At 42.2% G+C, this 20,010-nt stretch overlaps 1 protein-coding gene across 6 annotated transcripts in view; it reads right to left on the reverse strand.

Moving 5' to 3' along the window:
- Positions 1–4,184: 4,184 nt before the first annotated feature.
- The window catches only part of clcn5b (chloride channel, voltage-sensitive 5b), a 32,460-nt gene continuing 16,634 nt past the window's right edge, over positions 4,185–20,010 (reverse strand). For all 6 annotated transcript variants that reach the window (XM_010902760.5, XM_010902755.5, XM_010902758.5 and 3 more), the window contains 13 exons: positions 19,757–19,853; positions 19,211–19,320; positions 18,965–19,045; positions 18,302–18,392; positions 18,060–18,203; positions 17,648–17,837; positions 14,308–14,479; positions 13,938–14,124; positions 11,673–11,875; positions 10,982–11,177; positions 10,223–10,330; positions 9,901–10,009; positions 4,185–8,807 (listed from right to left, as the gene is read on the reverse strand). In XM_010902760.5, coding sequence (XP_010901062.1) covers positions 8,717–8,807; positions 9,901–10,009; positions 10,223–10,330; positions 10,982–11,177; positions 11,673–11,875; positions 13,938–14,124; positions 14,308–14,479; positions 17,648–17,837; positions 18,060–18,203; positions 18,302–18,392; positions 18,965–19,045; positions 19,211–19,320; positions 19,757–19,853 — 1,779 coding nt within the window. In that variant the 3' untranslated portion in view covers positions 4,185–8,716. The remainder of the gene's footprint in view (positions 8,808–9,900; positions 10,010–10,222; positions 10,331–10,981; positions 11,178–11,672; positions 11,876–13,937; positions 14,125–14,307; positions 14,480–17,647; positions 17,838–18,059; positions 18,204–18,301; positions 18,393–18,964; positions 19,046–19,210; positions 19,321–19,756; positions 19,854–20,010) is intronic.

The following is a 20,010-nucleotide window of genomic DNA, read 5'->3' on the forward strand; positions in this document are numbered from 1 at the left end:
TGCTTGATATAGGATTTCAGCTGCTCAACACCTCAGGGTCTGAGAAACGTTATTTTGTTAAATTGTTGCACTATTTGCGTGTGCAGTCATTCAGAGTGGTGAACCCCTCCCCATCTTTATTTCTGAAAGACTCATCCTTTCTGGGATGTTCTTTTTATACCCAATCATGTTACTGACCTGTTTCAAATTAACTACATTAGTTGTGAGATGTTCCACCAGTTGATTTTTTTTAGCATTACACAACTTTTCCAGTCTTTTGTTGCGCACTGTCCCAGCTTCTTGTTACTGCCATCAATTTCAAAGTGGCCATTTATTTTTCAAGAAACAATAACATTTCTCAGTTTCAACATTTATTATGTTGTGTTTGTGCTATTTTCTATTAAATATAGGGTTTAAATGATTTTCACATAATTCTGTTTTTTATTTCCATTTTGCACAGCTTTTTTTGGAACGGGGTTGTATATCACAAATCTATTTCAAATATACTTCTGATAGAAGGATGTGGAATACCTTTGAAATGGAGAATATTGCAGATTTCTCCGGTTCTTTTATTCTTGTATTTATGGTAATAGTACAGGAAAAACTTTACATACGGCCCCTTGAAGTGTACTAAAATGCTATTCCCGATCATGTATTAAGTAGTGCTGTCAGACGATTAAAATATTTTATTGCGATTAATCACATAGAGACTGCACCCGCCCAAGTCAAACTAACTATAGATGATTCTTAGGCTCAAACAAGAAAAATGCGTTAATGGCAAAAAAAAAAATTGCACACGTTAACAAATGAACTGGCACAGCCCTAATTATAAGTATATTTTGCACCCACATTGCCCAAGATGATCTTGCTTGCTTTTCAGTCAGACATCTATCTGTGAGTTCAAAATAACATGTCTTTTAACTTAGCTTACATTTCTCTCTGAATATTTCACAGTTGAGCAGCTGCGAGATAGGACACAGAGTGGCTTGGTGAGAAGAGCTTAAGATGAAACGTGATTTGATCTTTGACTCTCCTGAACTGGCTAGAGAGTTGTTGCGATGAGGCAAGACCAGAAGACCACAAAATTGAGAGGAGTGAAAAATTGGGTTGAAATAACAACACACAGAGACATCACTACATCTATCTTCGCCTAGGGGAATTGTGTTGTGTCTTACTCTACCTATCTCAATTCTCATCACTTGTGGGGGGGGGGTCAAAATAAGGGTCGGTGTGTGCCATCAAATCACATAGTCCTGTTCCAATTTTGCACGGGTTCAAATGTTATCTTTCAAATTGGCTTTCGGGCAACCTTGCCTGTTTGATTGAGATGGGAGAGGTTAGGTTAGGTTGGTTCCATGTTTTCCTGCCAGACAAGCTCAACCCAGCACAGAATAAAGTATTTGTTTTACTAGGTCTCCCTGTCAGTCACTGACCAGTTAACCCGGCTTCTTTATGATTCATTCTATTAGAATGCAAACTATGGAAAAATAGTCCCATGTCTGATCCAATGCATCAAAATGTATATAGTATTTAACCAATCATCTCTCTTCAGAAGATTAATGTGTACTTTCCAGTAGAACTTAAGTACTACATGAGATGATACAGAATTTTCAAGAGCAACTTATATTAATGAGTAAATACATTTAACAATATGATTAAAATTCTCTTTCACACTGAGTCATGTAATGAACACTGTTGCCCATTTTGTAAATGGCTGTCTTTACTAAAGGCGCTAAGTACATCGCTAGATATGACAGCATGATTGACCTGATTGCTACTGAGGAGAAACAGGTGGTTTCACCCACACACATTACAGACATTCTGCAGTCAGAATGGCCTGGTTTGATGCTGATGTTGGCATGTTTTTGGGTGGACATTGTTATTTTTTCAGATACACAGTCCTAATACATCAGCCCTTTGTCTCAAGCAGAACAGCCTTGGGTACTGGTGCAGACTTGTAGCTCTGGCATTTGGGAGTCTCAGCCATGCTTTCGGACTGACAGATTGCAGACCTCTGAGAGCAAAACAATTAGAGAGGTACTGCTCTAGGTGAGAGTTCACAGACAGCCTGGTGGTATGGAGAAGCAGCTTTAGGTAACCTTCTCTTGGAGATTCATGACCTTTTATTTGTTTAAATTCTTTTGATTTAGTTTTTGAAATGTAGGTTTGAAAAGCATGCATCAACTGTATATACAGAACAAGTCTTTAGAAACTGACAAGTTTTGTTGTTTTGGCTCTGTACTCCAGCACATTGGATTGGAAATGATACAATGACAATTCTACCTTTTTTTCAACAAGGAACACAGACTGAGAGCAAGGTCTCTTTTACAGCTGGGCCCAGCGTGTACATGTTTACACATACAGTTTAGGTACAATGGGGATAAAGTGAAGACTATCAGCTTTAATGTGAGGGTATTTTCATCAAAAGCGGATGAACCATTTAGAAGTAAAAGCTTTACAATACTAGGGCTAATCCAGAATTGAATATTAAGAACTTGCGGAGATCTGACAGGATTTGATTGGTATGCGTATGGTTAATCTTACACCGATCAGAGAGCAAGGTGGAACTACAAACAGATCACACTTTTCAAATCTTCTCAGAAGTGCATAGGGTGTACAGTATGGTTTAGGGGTTGATTTGGGAGTGGGTCAAAGATATTCACAATCTTGCTTCACTTTGTGGATTGACAGGCAAGCGAGATCAGAAAACTAAATGTTCTCATGTTTTGATCCATTTTGCCAAGACTCCATGTACCAATCACACTACAAGTCAATTTTATATGTAGACATGGTGGTCCATGATTGATAAATATATTTTATCAGCCGATACAGTCGGTTTGGTTACCAACCAGTAAGAATTCCAGCTCTCACAGACCTGTTAGTTTTTCTTTAAGAAGGCCCATCATTACCTATATTAACTGCACCTGTTTGAACTTGTTACCTGTATAAAAGACACCAGTCTTTTTTTTTTTTTTTTTAGATTGCGTCACTCACAGTTGAAGAGTACCTATGATAAAAATGACAGACTTCTACATGCTTTGTAAGTGGGAAAACCTGCAAAACTGCAGTGTATCAAATACTTGTTCTCCCCACTGTATATTGATAAATGTATTTGGTGTTACAATTGTTCATCTCTTTAAAAGACTCTTTCTAGTGATATGTTAAAAGAGTAGGCTATACATTTTACAGTAGTTTACTAGCCAAAGATCTCAATGTTGCTTCTTAACCTAGCCAAAATAAGCAGTAAATTCCCACCGTTTAGCAAAACAAATCATTAGAATTAACTTTGCCACTTTGATGCTACTCTTGTGGTCCAAATACAATAAAAGTACATTGTTCAGTCTGTATTAATGCAGGCAGGCAGGAAAATCCAAATAATATCCAGCTACCACCCCCGGTTCAAACGTGTAGGGTTCAATAACACCATTTAAGATCCCTTCCAAAAATGTATCATTAAAATGCATGACGACAAGCCATTGCATTGCTACGGTAAAGTTAGCCAACATGCAATATGCTGTCTACCGCAAGATTATGTTAAAAAGTAACTGAGGCGTGGAGGGCACAGGGAAGGACTGGCAGGGCATTTATTGTTATTATAGTAGAAAACCGACCAATCTGGCAACACTGTCACTGGTAAAAGTGTGTGAACGTTCAGTAAGTTTGAGTTCTGACCCTGGCCTGTTCAGACTGGCCCTAGTAGACGCGGTCAGAGGGAGAAAGGATTTCACTGAGATCCTTGTGACTTAAACTGACACACATTCCTATCCATCACTCAGTGTATATCAGATCAGGAAGAATTCAGTATTTGACTTATTTTCTGTGTATACTTGAGACTGATGGAGTGAAGGAATTTGTGTAATTCAAGTTGTTTCCTTGCCAATCCTTAAAACTGTGGAACATTTGACAGATGGGCCAACTAATAAAACATTAGTCCAAAACCAATTCCATTAACAGTTGTTTTGATCAGAAGTATGAGTAAGGGTGTTTGTGCGAGAAAGTGAAAGGGAGAAAGAGGAAGTGTTAGTGGTGAATATCTAAATAAATGTAATTGATTTAATGGACCTTATTATGCAGTGGTTTGGATTCAGTCTCTTTAGGGAAGAGGTTTGTTCATTTTTTAATAGTGAATTGAAATATTCATTATGGAATGCCTGAATGCACTTGTATGTACAAAAATTTCAGAAAAACTAAAAGACTGCCATATGAATGCATAACTGACATTTAATGGATTTAGCTGGCATCTTTCATAAGAAAAAAAAATACATAACCATGATCATAAGACACATAATCACAAGACATACATTTCTTTTTGTGCAAAAATAAATATACATGAATTAATTTAACAGACATATTTTGAGAACAAAAACTAAAATATCACCAAGCATACAATGTGTGCATGGCTGTGCAGAGTGCAAAGATAAGTCCTCATTTATATCATGTTGGTTATGTAAGCATTTTTCAGAGAGATTCATGTTTAATCATATTCTTCATCCTGAAAAAAACACCACTGAGTTAATGGAGAACTTTAGGCCTCACCTACTGTGACTGGTAGGATTAGAACAGCCTGGGAAGGGTTGGGGGCTCTGATTGGTCTTTTCTCTCTTCTAACTAACATTCAAACCCCTGACATAGTACTACCCGCTTCTCTCAAGAATATACAGAGTGTGGGATGTGTGATTGCTAATACCAACCTCTCTAAAGAATAAACAAATATATGAATCAGTTTTACACAGACATAAGGTAAAGGCGGGTACAGCAAGTTGCTCTGAATAAGAACATCTACTAAATGACTGAAATGTAATGTTAAATACAGACAAAGCCACACAAGCGCACTATTCAAACCCAGACAGAACCGCAGAAATAATTAGCATAGAAAAGACTAGCTCTTTGGAAACTGTAGATAGGTATAAATGCAGAGCAATGCACTCATAGATGTGTAGATTTTCCCCTTTGGAAAGTAGAATTGTTCTTTAGCTAGATAGTCATCTAAGCTGTGTGTTTGCCAGCAATCAGGCATGCCTGTAATCATTTATGCCTAGTGTGGGGTCAAATGGAATTCCCCAGAGGTGTTGAGGTAAGCTATAGAATATGGCCATGTTGTAAAACTTTTGAGTGTTTAGGTCATTTCTGGTTAATGTTTTGTAAACAGCCCAAATAATTGTTAAGAGTTCCCATTTCAGGCTGACAATTTGCATACGCCACAACGTTGAATCACGGCATGTCGCTGATGCTGGATCCACCGAAAATGTATTTCTACGCCCCCACGCGTGGTGTGGTTGGATAGACAAGGGAAGGTTGTTTGATTAAGTCCTCCCCCTCTTTTCTCAATCGCTCTCTTTATATTTCTCTCTTATCTCCCTACCTAGTTTATTATTTTCTCAAGAGCATGAACAAAGACTAATCGCTTGTTTAATCTCCCTCTTTTCCAACACCTCCCATCCTGAAGAGCAGGCGCATATACACACTTGCAGATTGTGGCCAGCCCATCTGTCCCCTGTATTACGAGTCTGTGTTGTTTTAAGGGGTAGTCAGGAAATTAGCTTTCTAGGACTGGAGCCCTAACCTCTCCTTGTCCCCTACACCCACTATCTGTGGCCAGGTCTTGGAAACAAACCAACAACATCCTGGATAGACCCACTGGGGCCAGAGAACTGTGTTTGCGTGTGTACCACACACACACACACACACACACACACACACACACACACACACACACACACACACACACACACACACACACACACACACACACACACACACACACACACACACACACACACACAACATAGACATCAGGGGGAATTTTCACTCTTCTAGAATTCTGGGCAGGGCTCAGAAGATCAGAATACCTCATAGGGCATGAACACAATGCTGCATTCCATGTTCAGAATGAAAAACCATTAAACGGTTGATAAAGCCCGTAGGGACTATGGAGGTGCTCATTGTAAATACAGTCTCAGCGATAAGGCTTTTTAAACCCCAGCCAATCACACAAAGGTTGGCAGTAGCAGAGGAAGTGGCCCCAACAGCGGGAGAAGGAAAGAAACTGGCTGCCCATCGGCTCTAATCTGACCCAACCCTAATTCTTATTGCACTTCCCTGTTCCAAGACAACAGAAATAAAGAAACAGAAACTGGCAAAGAGAGACAAAGTGAGGTAGAGATCAAGTGTTAGGGGTTATACCTTCAGCCTACTGCAACATCTTTTTCAATGTTTAGTCTGGTGAGTGAGACATGGTAAGGAAGGTACAGAAACTGAGCGGTTGTTTAAGGATAAAGACCAAGAGAGGCTGGTGGGTGAAATAAGGGATCACAGAACGGGTCCATGACCAGTGAACATAATCAATCAACACAAAATGAAATGAAAGGAAAAAAACCAAGGGACAGGGCTGGGCGAACAAATGGGACGAGGCAGCAAGGCCGTGGTGCTGAAAGGAACAATTGCATGTTTCCTTTTATGATGCGAATCCATTCTGGAATATATTAAAGCATTGTTTGAAGGAAAGCGATAACACTGTGAAACAGGTGTTGGGGGAACTGTGAATCTGCCAAAAGAATAGTGAAGACAACAGGACCTAACAATCAATAAGGTTTGTGTCCCAAAAGGCACAATCCTTCCTCTGTAGTGCCCGACATTCCACCAGATTCCTATATTGCACTACATATGAAACTGTGACATGAGACAAAAATTCTGAAATAGTCAGATCTCATTGTTGATTAGAAACACAAGGCTGTCCATAAAGCCACATACCCTGAGCCAAGATTAGCATAAACACACCAGTACAACGCCCCTTCTGTCAGTGTAAGTGGACATTAGTGGCCGCTAGAGCTATGTTCAGAGAACTACACCACAGTCTGGCAGAATTCACTTACCATTTGTTTTAAATTCAGCTGAACAATCTATCTTATTTAGCATCAACATGGGATCTGGAACTGATCCCATTTAGAACACGATCCAAAAAAGGTTTCAGGATCAGAGAAAGACTAGAGGACCATTAAGATTGCTTTTAAACAGGTCCCGACTCTATGTCCCAGAGCCCGCTTTAAACTGACATGGTTAAACACACAACTATATGAACCTGAAAGAAGTGTGCAAACTTCCATTACTGTTGAATCTTTCAACCTAGAAACAGTTTAAAGCGGGCTCTGGTTAGGACAGATACACACGCGCGCGCAGGCGCACGCACGCACGCACGTACCCACGAGCGTGCGCGCGCACCTTCCGATGAGTAGGTGTTTGAGGAATGTGTTGATTGGAGCAGGGCTGTAATGTGATCACCATGTGAAGTCTCATTGTATCCGTTCAGCTCTCGAATGTCCTGTTGCGACTGTGAGAGTCACCTGTAACTATTAAACCCGCATTGTGTTCAAATGACCTGACAGTGTGTGAGTGTTGTCATCCATTTCCCACGCCGGCAACAATGTAGTCCTAGACGTAAACCTATGCTTTCCTCCTGACCATATTCTCTTTTCTTGGGGGGGGGGGGAATTCTACACTGATGTTTTTCTATTGTGTTGTCTATCACCCATGGCTCCACCCAACTACTCAAGATATGTTTTTATGATCATTTCAAAAATACATTCTCATTGAGATTATGGGCCTATTCAGTACATCTGACTAGGAAGCATTACAAAATGGACACGACAACGACTCATGAATCCCATCAGAACTACTATCTGTCCTGCACACCACGTACATCAAGATCACTGGGTACTTTCCATTCTTATATCATGATTAATCATTTCTACTTAGTAGTAGTTGCTTCATTTTACAGACGGCATAGTTTGAGAGCTGAGAAGCAAGTGTTTCTCTATACCTGCAACAATGTGCTTTAATGCGCTGACTAAAACACCTTTGTAACTTTGAAGACGACCCACTAATCAGATGTTTGACAGGGTTAGTTCAACCTGTGAAAGTCCTTTCTCCTGAATAACACAGCATTGAAAAGGCACAGAGATTACTAAAGAAGGCAAATTGGGGTTTACAGCTGGATGTGTGTCTGCACCTTCATTTCCCACCATATCCTTGCCCTCAGGTCAAGCATCCATCTGCCCAGAACAGAGTGCTTTGCCTGGGCATGTCCTCAGATGGAGAGACGGTAGGCTGGAGCTAGCCAGGGGCGTCATTCTAAGTTTCTCTTAAACGGTGGCAAGTATCCATTACACTTAAGTCAGCACTTTCCCACCACCTCTCCACACCAACAATTTGTCTTTCCCCCCTTTGCTCTTTTTTCCTATTCTCTTTCCATCCTGTCCGTGTCAGTGGTATGAGCAATATTCCTTTGTGAATCATCATTCTGACCAATGCTGTAGTGGTTGGTGAAAGAAAATAAATGCATGAAGTATTAAAGTGACCCTTATTTCTTTTTTCCCACTGCTATAAGCGGTCAGTGTTTACCCACCAATTATTCGTACCACTACGTCACCAATATTGACAAATCTGCGTTTCTCCTCCACCTCTTTTCAGAAATGTGTCCGTAGTGCCAGGAGCGAACTCCTCTTCTTGCCTTCATCTCATGGGAGAGGTCCTCAGCTCCAGTCCTCTCCCATTTCATTTTAGTGTGTTCGCAAGGGCAGTGTGGCAGTGTCTTAAAAAAAGAGATGGAGAGGAGGGGGGAGGTCTTGTGTCCATGAGAGCGGGTGCACTTTTAGCACTCCCATGATGGGTGTGGAGATATGGTGAAGAGGATGGAATCTGTGTTTCTGTACTTTGCCATAGTCAGGGGTGGAGGTAAAGATCAGTTGAAGAGAATGGAGTCCGGGTCTCTGTTGGCCATCTGTGCCATATGCTTCAGAACGTCCTTCTTGGTAATGATTCCCAACAACCTCCTGGAATGAAGGGTGGGAGATAAAGAGAAGGGTGGAGAGAGCATGAGAAAACCAGTTCTGGTTAGTTAACGAATGAACAATGAGAACAATATTTACATTCAAAGTTCATGCAGATGTTTATAAAGAGAAAATTTTCTGCCAATAAAGCATTCTTCATAATGTAATTGAGAGAAAGAATAAGAAACAGCGGAGGGACAAAGGGAAAGTTGGAGTCATTTATAAGAGTGGAAACCTGTGTCCGATTCGAAAGGGCTAGGTATTAGTTCAAATCAACCAGATCTATCACAGCACAGAAACCTACCTATTACACATGCAAGGCCAACATCTCCGTTTTGTGTGTGTGTGTGTGTGTGTACGGACCTCAGCCTTTAATCAGGCCCTGATGTTGTTTAGGAACAGGGTTGGCGATGGAAGTGTAAAGGCTTGTTTGTACTACACTTTACAAGTGGAGGAGGGATCCATGCAAAGCGACAGTCACAGGCTCCCTCTCTGCCCGGGAATGGAGAGGAGGACTTCTTCACACGCAAACACAGACGGTCCAAGATGTGCAACACACACGCAGACACTGTCGCTTCTATTCACTAACGTAAAGCATTGTTGTTCCAAGAGACAAACAAAGGCAAACAATGGTGGATGTGGAGTCTTCTGGAATTATGTTTGTGGTAGAGACAATGGTAAAGGAATATTTTGGTGATTTGGTCATTGTACTCAGCGGACCAGAGTTTCTGAGAAACAACCCTAATTGCCCCAAACTCCCAAAATGCTTGGGAGAGTAGACGATTGCAACAAGCTTTCCTCATAGACATTGTGCCAAGCAATTCCATCTTAATTCCACACTGCTCTTCCAACAAGAAAGTAACGTGGATCAACGTGTATGTGGGCATTCCCACCCACCTGACCACCTCAGTCAGCATTGCAGGAGCTCCCACAAGGGAATCGCTACAGTGCAACGAGACCAGGAAGTCCCTACTGACGATGCATCCCCACTCCCCCGACTGACGCCAGCCCATTTGAATCACCCATTTGGCTCTCTATTCTCTATAGGACCCATTGGAACCATTTTACTGATAGTCTACACCTTTCAACTACTCACCCGTTATGTGTGACCAGAGACTGCCTGAGTCCCAGCTTCCTGAAGATGTCCACGGTTATTTCCATGGGGGTGTGGTCTGTCACAGTAAAGGGGCTAAGGTCCAGTATACCTACACCAAAAGAACCTCATATATTAAGAACACAGTACAGCAATGACAGAATGCTGTATGCATGTCTGTCTGTTCATCTGTCCATCTGCCTGTCCGTCCGTCTGTCCATCTGCCTGTCCGTCCGTCCATCTGTCCGTCAGCGTGTGTGTGACAATGTTTATGTCTATTATTCTACCTGTTTGTCCTGCCTGTCTGTCTGTTGTGTGACCTTACCTCTCAGTTTGACTGCGGGGGGTCCGGAGGTTGGCTGGGCAGGCACATGGTCTGTGAAGAACACCAGCGAGGCACTGACCACTCCCTCCTGACGCTGACGGGCATTCTCTGGTGTGTGAATGGGATGACAGCGCAAACATGAGAGAAGAAAAAGAGGGCTCGAGAAGTTGATTCAGTGTCAGAAGCATACAACTAAAGTATGCACACAAACTGAGTTGCTATCACCACAAAGCTGAAATGACACAGTGACAGGCACACAAGAGAACAACGCAGATCAGCTACACAGTGTAGTGCCACTCGCAGCATTGCCTCACACCTCTGTCAAACATGTTTAGAGGGCAAACCCCCCTTCACGCGGCACTGATTGGCAAACACAGTATGCAAGCTGCGCAACACAGAGAGAATATCCCAGCACACACGCGCACACACACAAACACACGAACACACGCGTACACGCGCGAACACGCGCGAACACGCGCGAACACGCGCGAACACGCGCGAACACGCGCGAACACGCGCGAACACGCGCGAACACGCACACACGCACACACGCACACACGCACACACGCACACACACGCGCACACACAAACACACGCGCACACACAAACACACGCGCACACACAAACACACGCGCACACACAAACACACGCGCACACACAAACACACGCGCACACACAAACACACGCGCACACACAAACACACGCGCACACACAAACACACGCGCACACACAAACACACGCGCACACACACACACGCACCTAGCGATATGACCAGGTCCCTCCGCAGTATGAAGCCTACTAGTCGCTGAGACTCCTGGCAGACGACAACTGGGAAGCCGCTGTAGTCTGTGTCAGCCACCATGGCCTCCACCTCCCCCACACTCATCCCCTCCTGGGTGAGCACTGCTAGGGGAGGGTCCGACCGCCTGGGGCGCATCACGTCCTGGGCCAGGGCCTATGGGGAGAGAAAGGGAGGGTAGATTTGATGACTTGTTCAGCTCAGCAATTGCTTATCTGGCAACACACTTTTTGCACACACTCAGGATATTATTTGGTGTAATGGCACTGCTAGTTTAGTACATAAAGTATGTTTTACAGATTTACTGCTGAACTAGATGCAGGGACGAGCAGAGGTTTGCTTTCCTCGTGGCGCAACCGTTTAGTTTACAGTCCAATATGGAAAGCGTAGTTTTATTGCTCTCTGTGGGACAAATGGCCAGTTGCTAAGGGCCACAGCAGGGGGAAAGAAATTGCTCATGTGGCATTTATTTTTTATGCAATACAAGTTAAATCACCTGAATGTGATGAATACGTTGCAATACATACACTTGTAACACTTCAAGCCAGTTTAAAACTTTTGCCCCTAACTTTGACAGTCCCATAAATAAGAGACATCCTAACAGTATTACTTTACTGGGGACTGACATTTTCAAAAGTTGGGGACTATTACCTTGCTTCCATACTCCTCTTTGGGTTCAAGGAAGGGATAGCCATTTAGTCGAATGTGAGCTTCATAGATTCCCTCGCGTCCAAATGCATCCGCTACCCACTTGGAGGTCATCGTGGCGGCCATCAAAGGAACGATGTATTCCAGCCCACCGGTCAGTTCAAACATGATGACCACCAGAGATATTGTCATGCGGGTCACACCGCCTACAACGCAATATCGGAGAAAGGATGGGCCAGAATGAAGTACCTTTACATTAATCAAGGAGCAAATGGAACTTGTTGCTAGTACTCAAACTTAACTTTAACCACAACTGCGATTTCATCAACGAGCTAAAAGCATAGCCCAAACACAACATTAGGCCAACGTTGGAGCCTCAGCCGACATTTTAAAGTCAATCTCTCAGATTTGCTTAAACCATGTTAAATGCAGCACACTGACAAATTTTCCTTTTTGAGTAAACGTTGTGAATCATCCCACGATTACTGGAGATAGACATTTTCTTATTTTACAATGAAAAACGTAACATAACTCCCCTTTAATAATAAATATATATATACACACACACACACACACACACACACACACACACACACACACACACACACACACACACACACACACACACATGCACAGTGGGGAGAACAAGTATTTGATACACTGCTGATTTTGCAGGTTTTCCTACTTACAAAGCATGTAGAGGTCTGTAATTATTTTTCATAGGTACACTTCAACTGTGAGAGACAGAATCTAAAAGAAAAATCCAGAAAATCACATTGTATGATTTAAATAATTTATTATTCACTCAATCAAACAGACTCCAACCTCTCCACAATGGCCAAGACCAGAGAGCTGTCGAAGGACATCAGGGATAAAAGGTTAGACCTGCACAAGGCTGGGATGGGCTACAGGACAATAGACAAGCAGCTTGGTGAGAGGGCAACAACTGTTGGCGCAATTATTAGAAAATGGAAGAATTTCAAGATGACGGTCAATCTCCCTCGTTCTGGGGCTCCATGCAAGATCTCACCTCGTGGGGCATCAATGATCATGAGGAAGGTGAGAGATCAGCCCAGAACTACATGGTAGGACCTGGTCAATGACCTGAAGAGAGCTGGGACCACAGTCTCAAAGAAAACCATTAGTAACACACTACGCCGTCATGCATTAAAATCCTGCATCGCACGCATGGTCCCCCTGCTCAAGCCAGCGCATGTCCAGGCCCGTCTGATGTTTGCCAATGACCATCTGGATGATCCAGAGGAGGAATGGGAGAAGGTCATGTGGTCTGATGAGACAGAAATAGAGCTTTTTGGTCTAAACTCCACTCGCCGTGTTTGGAGGAAGAAGAAGGATGAGTACAACCCCAAGAACACCACCCCAACCGTGAAGCATGGAGGTGGAAACATCATTCTTTGGGGATGCTTTTCTGCAAAGGGGACAGGACGACTGCACCGTATTGAGGGGAGGATGGATGGAGCCATGTATCGCGAGATTTTGGCCAACAACCTCCTTCCCTCAGTAAGAGCATTGAAGATGGGTCGTGGCTGGGTCTTCCAGCATGACAGCGACCTGAAACACACAGCCAGGGCAACTAAGGAGAGGCTCCATAAGAAGCATCTAAAGGTCCTGGAGTGGCCTAGTCAGTCTCCAGACCTGAACCCAATAGAAAATCTTTGGAGGGAGCTGAAAGTCCATATTGCCCAGCGACAGCCCTGAAACCTGAAGGATCTGGAGAAGGTCTGTATGGAGGATTGGGCCAAAATCCCTGCTGCAGTTTGTGCAAACCTGGTCAAGAACTACAGGAAATGTATGATCTATGGAATTGCAAACAAAGGTTTCTGTACCAAATATTAAGTTCTGCTTTTCTGATGTATCAAATACTTATGTCATCCAATAAAATGCAAATTAATCACTTGTAAATTATACAATGTGATATTCTGGATTTTTGTTTTAGATTCCATCACTCACAGTTGAAGGAAAAAAAAGGTATGAAAAATTTGACTTCTACATGCCTTATAAGTGGGAAAACCTGCAAAATCGGCAGTGTATGAAATACTTGTTCTCCCCACTGTATAACATTTACCCAGTTGGTAGAGCTGGGAGGTTGATTTGTGGGGTCGATTCCCATGGAGGATCAGTGGTGAAAAAAAAGGAATATGTGCACTCCCTACTGCAAGTTGCTCTGGATTTGAGTATTTGCTAAATCACTAAAATGTTATCTAACCGTTGTCTATTCCAGTGCAGTGACTGTAGCCCTGGACTTACCGAGACAAGCAGCAGCTCCCACCATAGCATACAGTCCTGGGGTGATGCAATCTGCCCCTGGGGAGCACCAGCTCTTGAATATGGCAGAATCGTGATGGTTTAGAGCCAGCTGTTCCATTCCAACTCCCAGCAGTCTGCCTGCTATCGCCCCCACAGCCATACTGGGGATGAAGAGGCCAGAAGGGACCTGAAGAGATGGAGGTGTTAAGATGATACACAGCATTTATGTTTCCATTTAATACACATATCAGGGATCGAGGAAATGTAATGAAAGTGTTAGTGAAAGAATTGATTAATTGAAATGTATCAAAAATATTAATATTTTATTACTAAGCAATTAAAAAAATATCAGACACAAAAATGTACCTACCTTCATGCCAAAGGTAACCACAGTGATCAACATCTTGAAGACAAGGGCCAGCGCCAGTTGCCATAGGGCTGTGTACACATCCGGCCCAGCCGGCCTATCAGGGATTGTGTTGCTGTACGCTGTTGGGCCCAACGGCCTATCAGATGTAGCACTTAACAGTCCTGAATCAGACCTGAATAAATAAATACAGTTCAGACAATAAAGTTGACCTGGCCTTTGAGTACAACAGTATAATCAAAAGATACAGAATAATATTTCCAGGGTTATTGACACGACAAAATAAATTATGAGCAATAATGTAATCATCTATGTGGAATATATAATACCTCATTACTGGACTCAACCTAAACTACAAATTATAAATGTATTTCTAACAAGATAGAAAAACTATGCAAGCCTTGTTCAACCTGCGCATTAGTAGAAGTGATTGTGGTGAGCCATGGAGGGGGCTTGAAGAGAAGCTATTTAAATCGGCCATGTCTAATTTTCCTTGGGTAATTATCATGGCTTTATAACACAAAAAGCATTTTAATTATATTGCAATGCCATATTGGCCATCTCCCACATTGTAGCCAAGTGTCATGAAATACATCATTTTTTATTTTTTAATTAAAAAAGGCCTGCACCATATCCTACAACACATTGATAGTCCAGGAACCTATGCAAGTGCCTTATTTGTGGAATTTAGCTGTGCATATAATACAACCACACACTTGAAACTTTCAAGTGTCTTTCTGTACACCTCAAAAAGGTATTTACCAAACACTAGCAAGCCAGGTTGTAACCTAGAAGTTGCACATGGTCCATGGTAAATACCAAGAAATTGTGAGTATGGGGATACCAATCTAAGAAGTTGTCCATGCAGGTCCACGCCTGTAACCACTATGCTACTTAACACTGAATAGGCAGAAATTCTGAATTATTAAATACATGCATGCAGAATTTTGTGTAGCACAGGCCACTTTGATTTTATTCACTTAGCTAACCTACAGATACAGCAGGGTATGTCTGGAACTTAAACATTCAAGCCATGCCATTCTGTTAATAAATTCTTCAGACTGGAACATGACCCTGGCTAGTCTTGCCTGACTAATTCTGGCTATGTAATGGATTTACGTTCCAGTGGGAGATCACAAGATGTGTAAAACAGAGATGTCGCCATGTTATTCATTCTTGAAATCAAATTTCTAAATAAATAGTTTTAAATAAGACAAAAAGTGAAGACAAAAAAAGTTTCTGTTTATCCTGAACAAATCCTAATGCACAATTTGTGCACTGCTCGCGCACTGCTCACGCACTGCTCGCGCACTGCTCGCGCACTGCTCGCGCACTGCTCGCGCACTGCATGCAGCGCATTAAATAAAATCCAACATGAACTGTAAATAAATGAAACAAATCATTTATTCTGTACCATTTTGCAATGTAATTCAGTGAGTGACAGGTGTCCAGCTAATGATATGATGCGGTTCACTTACGCAGCCAATCAATGTCATTGACAGCGCTTTATGTGTACGTGCCCTGCCCATACACTCCGCAGCGCTGGTGTTTTGCAGGTTAGCTAGGGTAACAGTGCGGTGGAGTTAAGAGACGCAAATGCTACTAAACACTTATCACGGCAAATCGAACGGGCAATGGCACATCCACTCACCAAGCCAAAGTAAAAAATAAATGCGGTTCTTTTAAGATGGAATGGCTGTTGGAGTGTGTGCAAACAGAAGAACAAGTGGTGAAACTAAGTGAGATTTTTTCTTTTTCGAGTGAGAAAGGTCTGCTCTGCAAAACATGCTGCGAAGCCAAAGTAGCAAGCAAGTTTTCGGAAGGAAAGATGTGGACTGAATGGAAGTTGGACTACCTCAAGCATCACATTCAGCAGAACCCTCACACTGACATATAACATACTACACAGCTAATTAACATTATTTTTTTCCTTTTTCATTTTAAGTGGGCCAAATCACTTATATTAAAAGTAAACTAATGGAAATTAATGCTGTAATTTGATTATTTTAATAATCCATGTAACTTGCTATGGTCTCGGGTTTTGGACAGATGTGATACTGGTATGTGGCCACAGCGTGCACGTCTGATGTTGCTCACAGTGGTCCACAGAGTACTCAGGGAGTTTTTGTGTATTCCCAGATACATGAAAAATTTGAGGGAACATTGGTTGTGATCTACTGTATATATTATATTATATATACACCCAAAAAGCGTGCACGGATGCATACTTCGAAAATCCACCAGAAATAGTCACAATATAACCGTAAACAGTTTTATGTTAGGCTATAACGTAGCTACTGAAGTTTGTAACCAGAAAAGTTGTTGTCTATCCGGAAAAAAGCCTTATGCATAATTTGTTTTGACTGTGGCGAGGCTCAAACACCGGTCCCCTCCATGGAAGTCCACGTCTCTAACCAATACGCTGTTAAACAAGAGGTAGTCAGTCACTCAGTAAGAGACATTCGCAAAAATATTACTGCAATAACATAGTATAACAAACAAGCTAGCCTGCTAACTCTGTTGCTCCAAAGCTAATGTTGATAGCAGCTATAGCCTGTGCGTTAGTTGAATGGATCAAGTCCAAACATTATCAGCAACGAAAGCGGTAGTACAAATTGTAAGTATTGAAATTATGACACCTTGGCCATCTAAATAAAACAGATAATGTTGTTTTTGTTGTTGTGGAGAACATTGTTTGAATCCATCATGAGCTAGCCTTTTCCCCTCGGCCAGCTTTCCCAGCTGAAAACGTAATTTTGTATCAATAGCTATGTGATTGTTAGCAGAGAACACTGTTTGCATCCATCAGCTGGCTTTTCAAGTGTTTTTCTGGCCAGTTTGGTTAAGGGAATGGAGGTTTTATACCTTCCTCCTAAATACTGTATGATGACTTTCCTGCAATGACAACTGTTCTGGCATCATTACATATGTACAGATGAATCATTACAAAAGATAGTCTAATCACAATGTGTAAAAAATTATGTACACCTCAAGAATAAAGTAACAATAGTTTAGAATGAAATACTGATTGGTCAAATATTGGTGATATCACTGTGGTCTTTTTTCCACAAAAAATATTTTCAGATACTTTAAAACCTTAAGTCTGAATTTTTCTCCAAGCTAGAATATTTTTTTCCAAATAAAATATAGCTCATTAGCTGTGTTTATTTTGTACAGACCGTTTTTTGTTTTGTTTTGGTGACGGTAACTATCTTAGAGCAAGGGAACTGATTTATGGTCTACAAATATTTCAATGACTTGTCAGGTACCAAATTGAGCCCCAAATTCAGGGACTTAATGTGACTGCTTGACCTGTTACATTTATTGATTCATTAACTCTTACCTGTTGTCGGGGCTGCTAATGTACCCACATAGCTGTGATGAATCCAGCAGAGAGCAGTCATTGAAAAGTTCTGAGATCAGCTCCGAGCCGCTCATCCTGGTGTAGCTGTTTGGGAAGGAGAGGAGGGCTGTAGCTCCAGTTACAACCAGGACCTCTAGCACTGGGTAGCGCCCCAGACAGGTGTTCTTTCCTAGGGGAAAGGAGGGACTGAATCAGTTAGTCATTGAAAATCAATGGCAAAGCATCCTCCAGTGGGATACGATGTCATTGTTTCAGCACTAGGCTTCTGTTGAGTACATGGGGACCGCCATCTTTACGCACCTTAGCTATTCATCAATCAGGTACTTAGCCTAATCAGAGGGTTGTTCACTACCAGAAAAATAAGTGCTCTTTCCTCACTCTCACTACTCACGTCTTCGGCACCATGCAATGTTGGCCCTGATGAAGATTGCCCCCCAGAGGCCACCGAATATACCCAGCAGGACAAATGGGACCAGTTCCACCATGTGCCAGGGAGTGTGGAACTCTACATAAAATAGCACCAACCGGCTGTTACCTTTAAGGCATAACAGAAACAGGTCAGAAAAAGGTCCAAATAACATGATAACATTATTATTAATATGGTTATTTGTATTGGGATTTAATGGCGGTCACCAAAGGGGTTGATTGAGCGAAGAGTGAAGGCTGCCACCAATGCAGCAAAGAATGACCTCCACAGAGTCTTAAGAGGGAAGTAGTAGCTGACCTGGGGGAGAAAGAGAGATCAGTAGAGCACACCAGCTGCTGCATATTTCTAGTCATATTGCAAACGCTATTTAGCAATGACTCCAGGAACAAATTCCTTCAAAATGAAAACAGAAACATTAAAATCATATCCAGAAGTTAATGTGACTCTGGGTAAGTAAAGAAAATAGATATACATTTTTTATTTATTGCCAAATAGTTCTGTCACAGGGGTTCAACTCCTATCCTACAACGTTCAAAGACTGCTGGTTTTCTGTTCTACCTCATCATTATTTGCACCCACATGGTGTCCCAAGTCTAAATATGACCATGATTAGAGGGTTGCAATGAAAAAAATGTGACTTCATGGTCCAGAGTTGAGTTTGAGGGACCTATAATTTTTATGGTCAACTTGGACTCATGGGACCTGGGCTCAAATACTACTTAAACTCATTACAAATAGTTTTTGAATTTGTAAAAAAGTTAAAGAAAAACAGCAAAGTCCTCCTAACTGGAACATTAGGGCTGATAAAGCAGACAATTGTGGTCTGTCAGTTTAACACTGGCTTTGTTTAATATTCTCCTATCACAAACCTCCTCCAGGCTGAAGAGAACGCCTCCGATGGGTGCGCCGAAGGCAACAGACACACCAACTGCTGCGGCTGCAGACAACACCTAAAGCAAGAGGAGACAGTGCAGTTAATCCCACAAACACACAAAGAATGAATACGACAAGTGTTGGAAAACTAAGAAATTGTGTCCATGGAGGATGCTCCAAAATAACAGGTGATCACTGTTCTGATGCAGTCTCCTCCCCTCTTGCTCCCGCCACCGTCTCACCTCTCGTCGCTTGGCCTCATTCTTGCGGTACTTGGTGAATAGGTGACACAAGATGTTAGCACAGCAACATGCCACATGCACCAGAGGTCCCTCCTTGCCCAGACTTAGCCCTGAAAAGGACAGTAGTTCAAGTCACATGTATCAAATGTGCATGAGAGGCAGAGAGAGACAGAGAGAGAGAGACAGAGAGAGAGAGAGACTGGACTAAGAGAATGGGAGAGGGAGGGACAGAGAGGAAGTTAGAACAAGCTGCTGTCTGTTGCCATGAGAAAAGGGCAACTGGTGGAGCACAAACAACATTCTGAACAAATCCAATATTTAACCGTTTATTTTAAGTCACCGTTCGTCCCATAACTAATTTGCACATTGTTACAATGTAAATAGCTTACATATACAACATTTCTTAATCCTTTTGAAACTTGTTGTTCCATTGGCAATGGCCTTGATTTGAACATCAAAAGGCATCTGGAGGAGGGAGCGACAGAGAGAAATAGAAACAAATGGACAGAAGTAAAGACAGAGAAAAACAGAAAGGAAGAGTAGTACCAGAAGAAACTGCCAGGACCAGCGTGACAGTCTTAATGATCAGGGTCCATTTCCCCAGGTAACCACGAATAATGAATCCAGAGAGGATAGTCTTTATCTGGGGAGGAATGAGAAGAGAGAGGTGGGTTATGGCCTGCGGGACATGGAGGATCAGAGAGGGCAATCTGAAGTCAAGTCATGGGATACATTTATATTGGTGTGGTGTTCCCAATGAACTACATTTCTCAGAGTTACATAGTTAGCACATTCCAAAT

Source organism: Esox lucius, chromosome 24, assembly GCF_011004845.1.
Source record: "Esox lucius isolate fEsoLuc1 chromosome 24, fEsoLuc1.pri, whole genome shotgun sequence".
NCBI classification, from domain to species: Eukaryota; Metazoa; Chordata; class Actinopteri; order Esociformes; family Esocidae; genus Esox; species Esox lucius.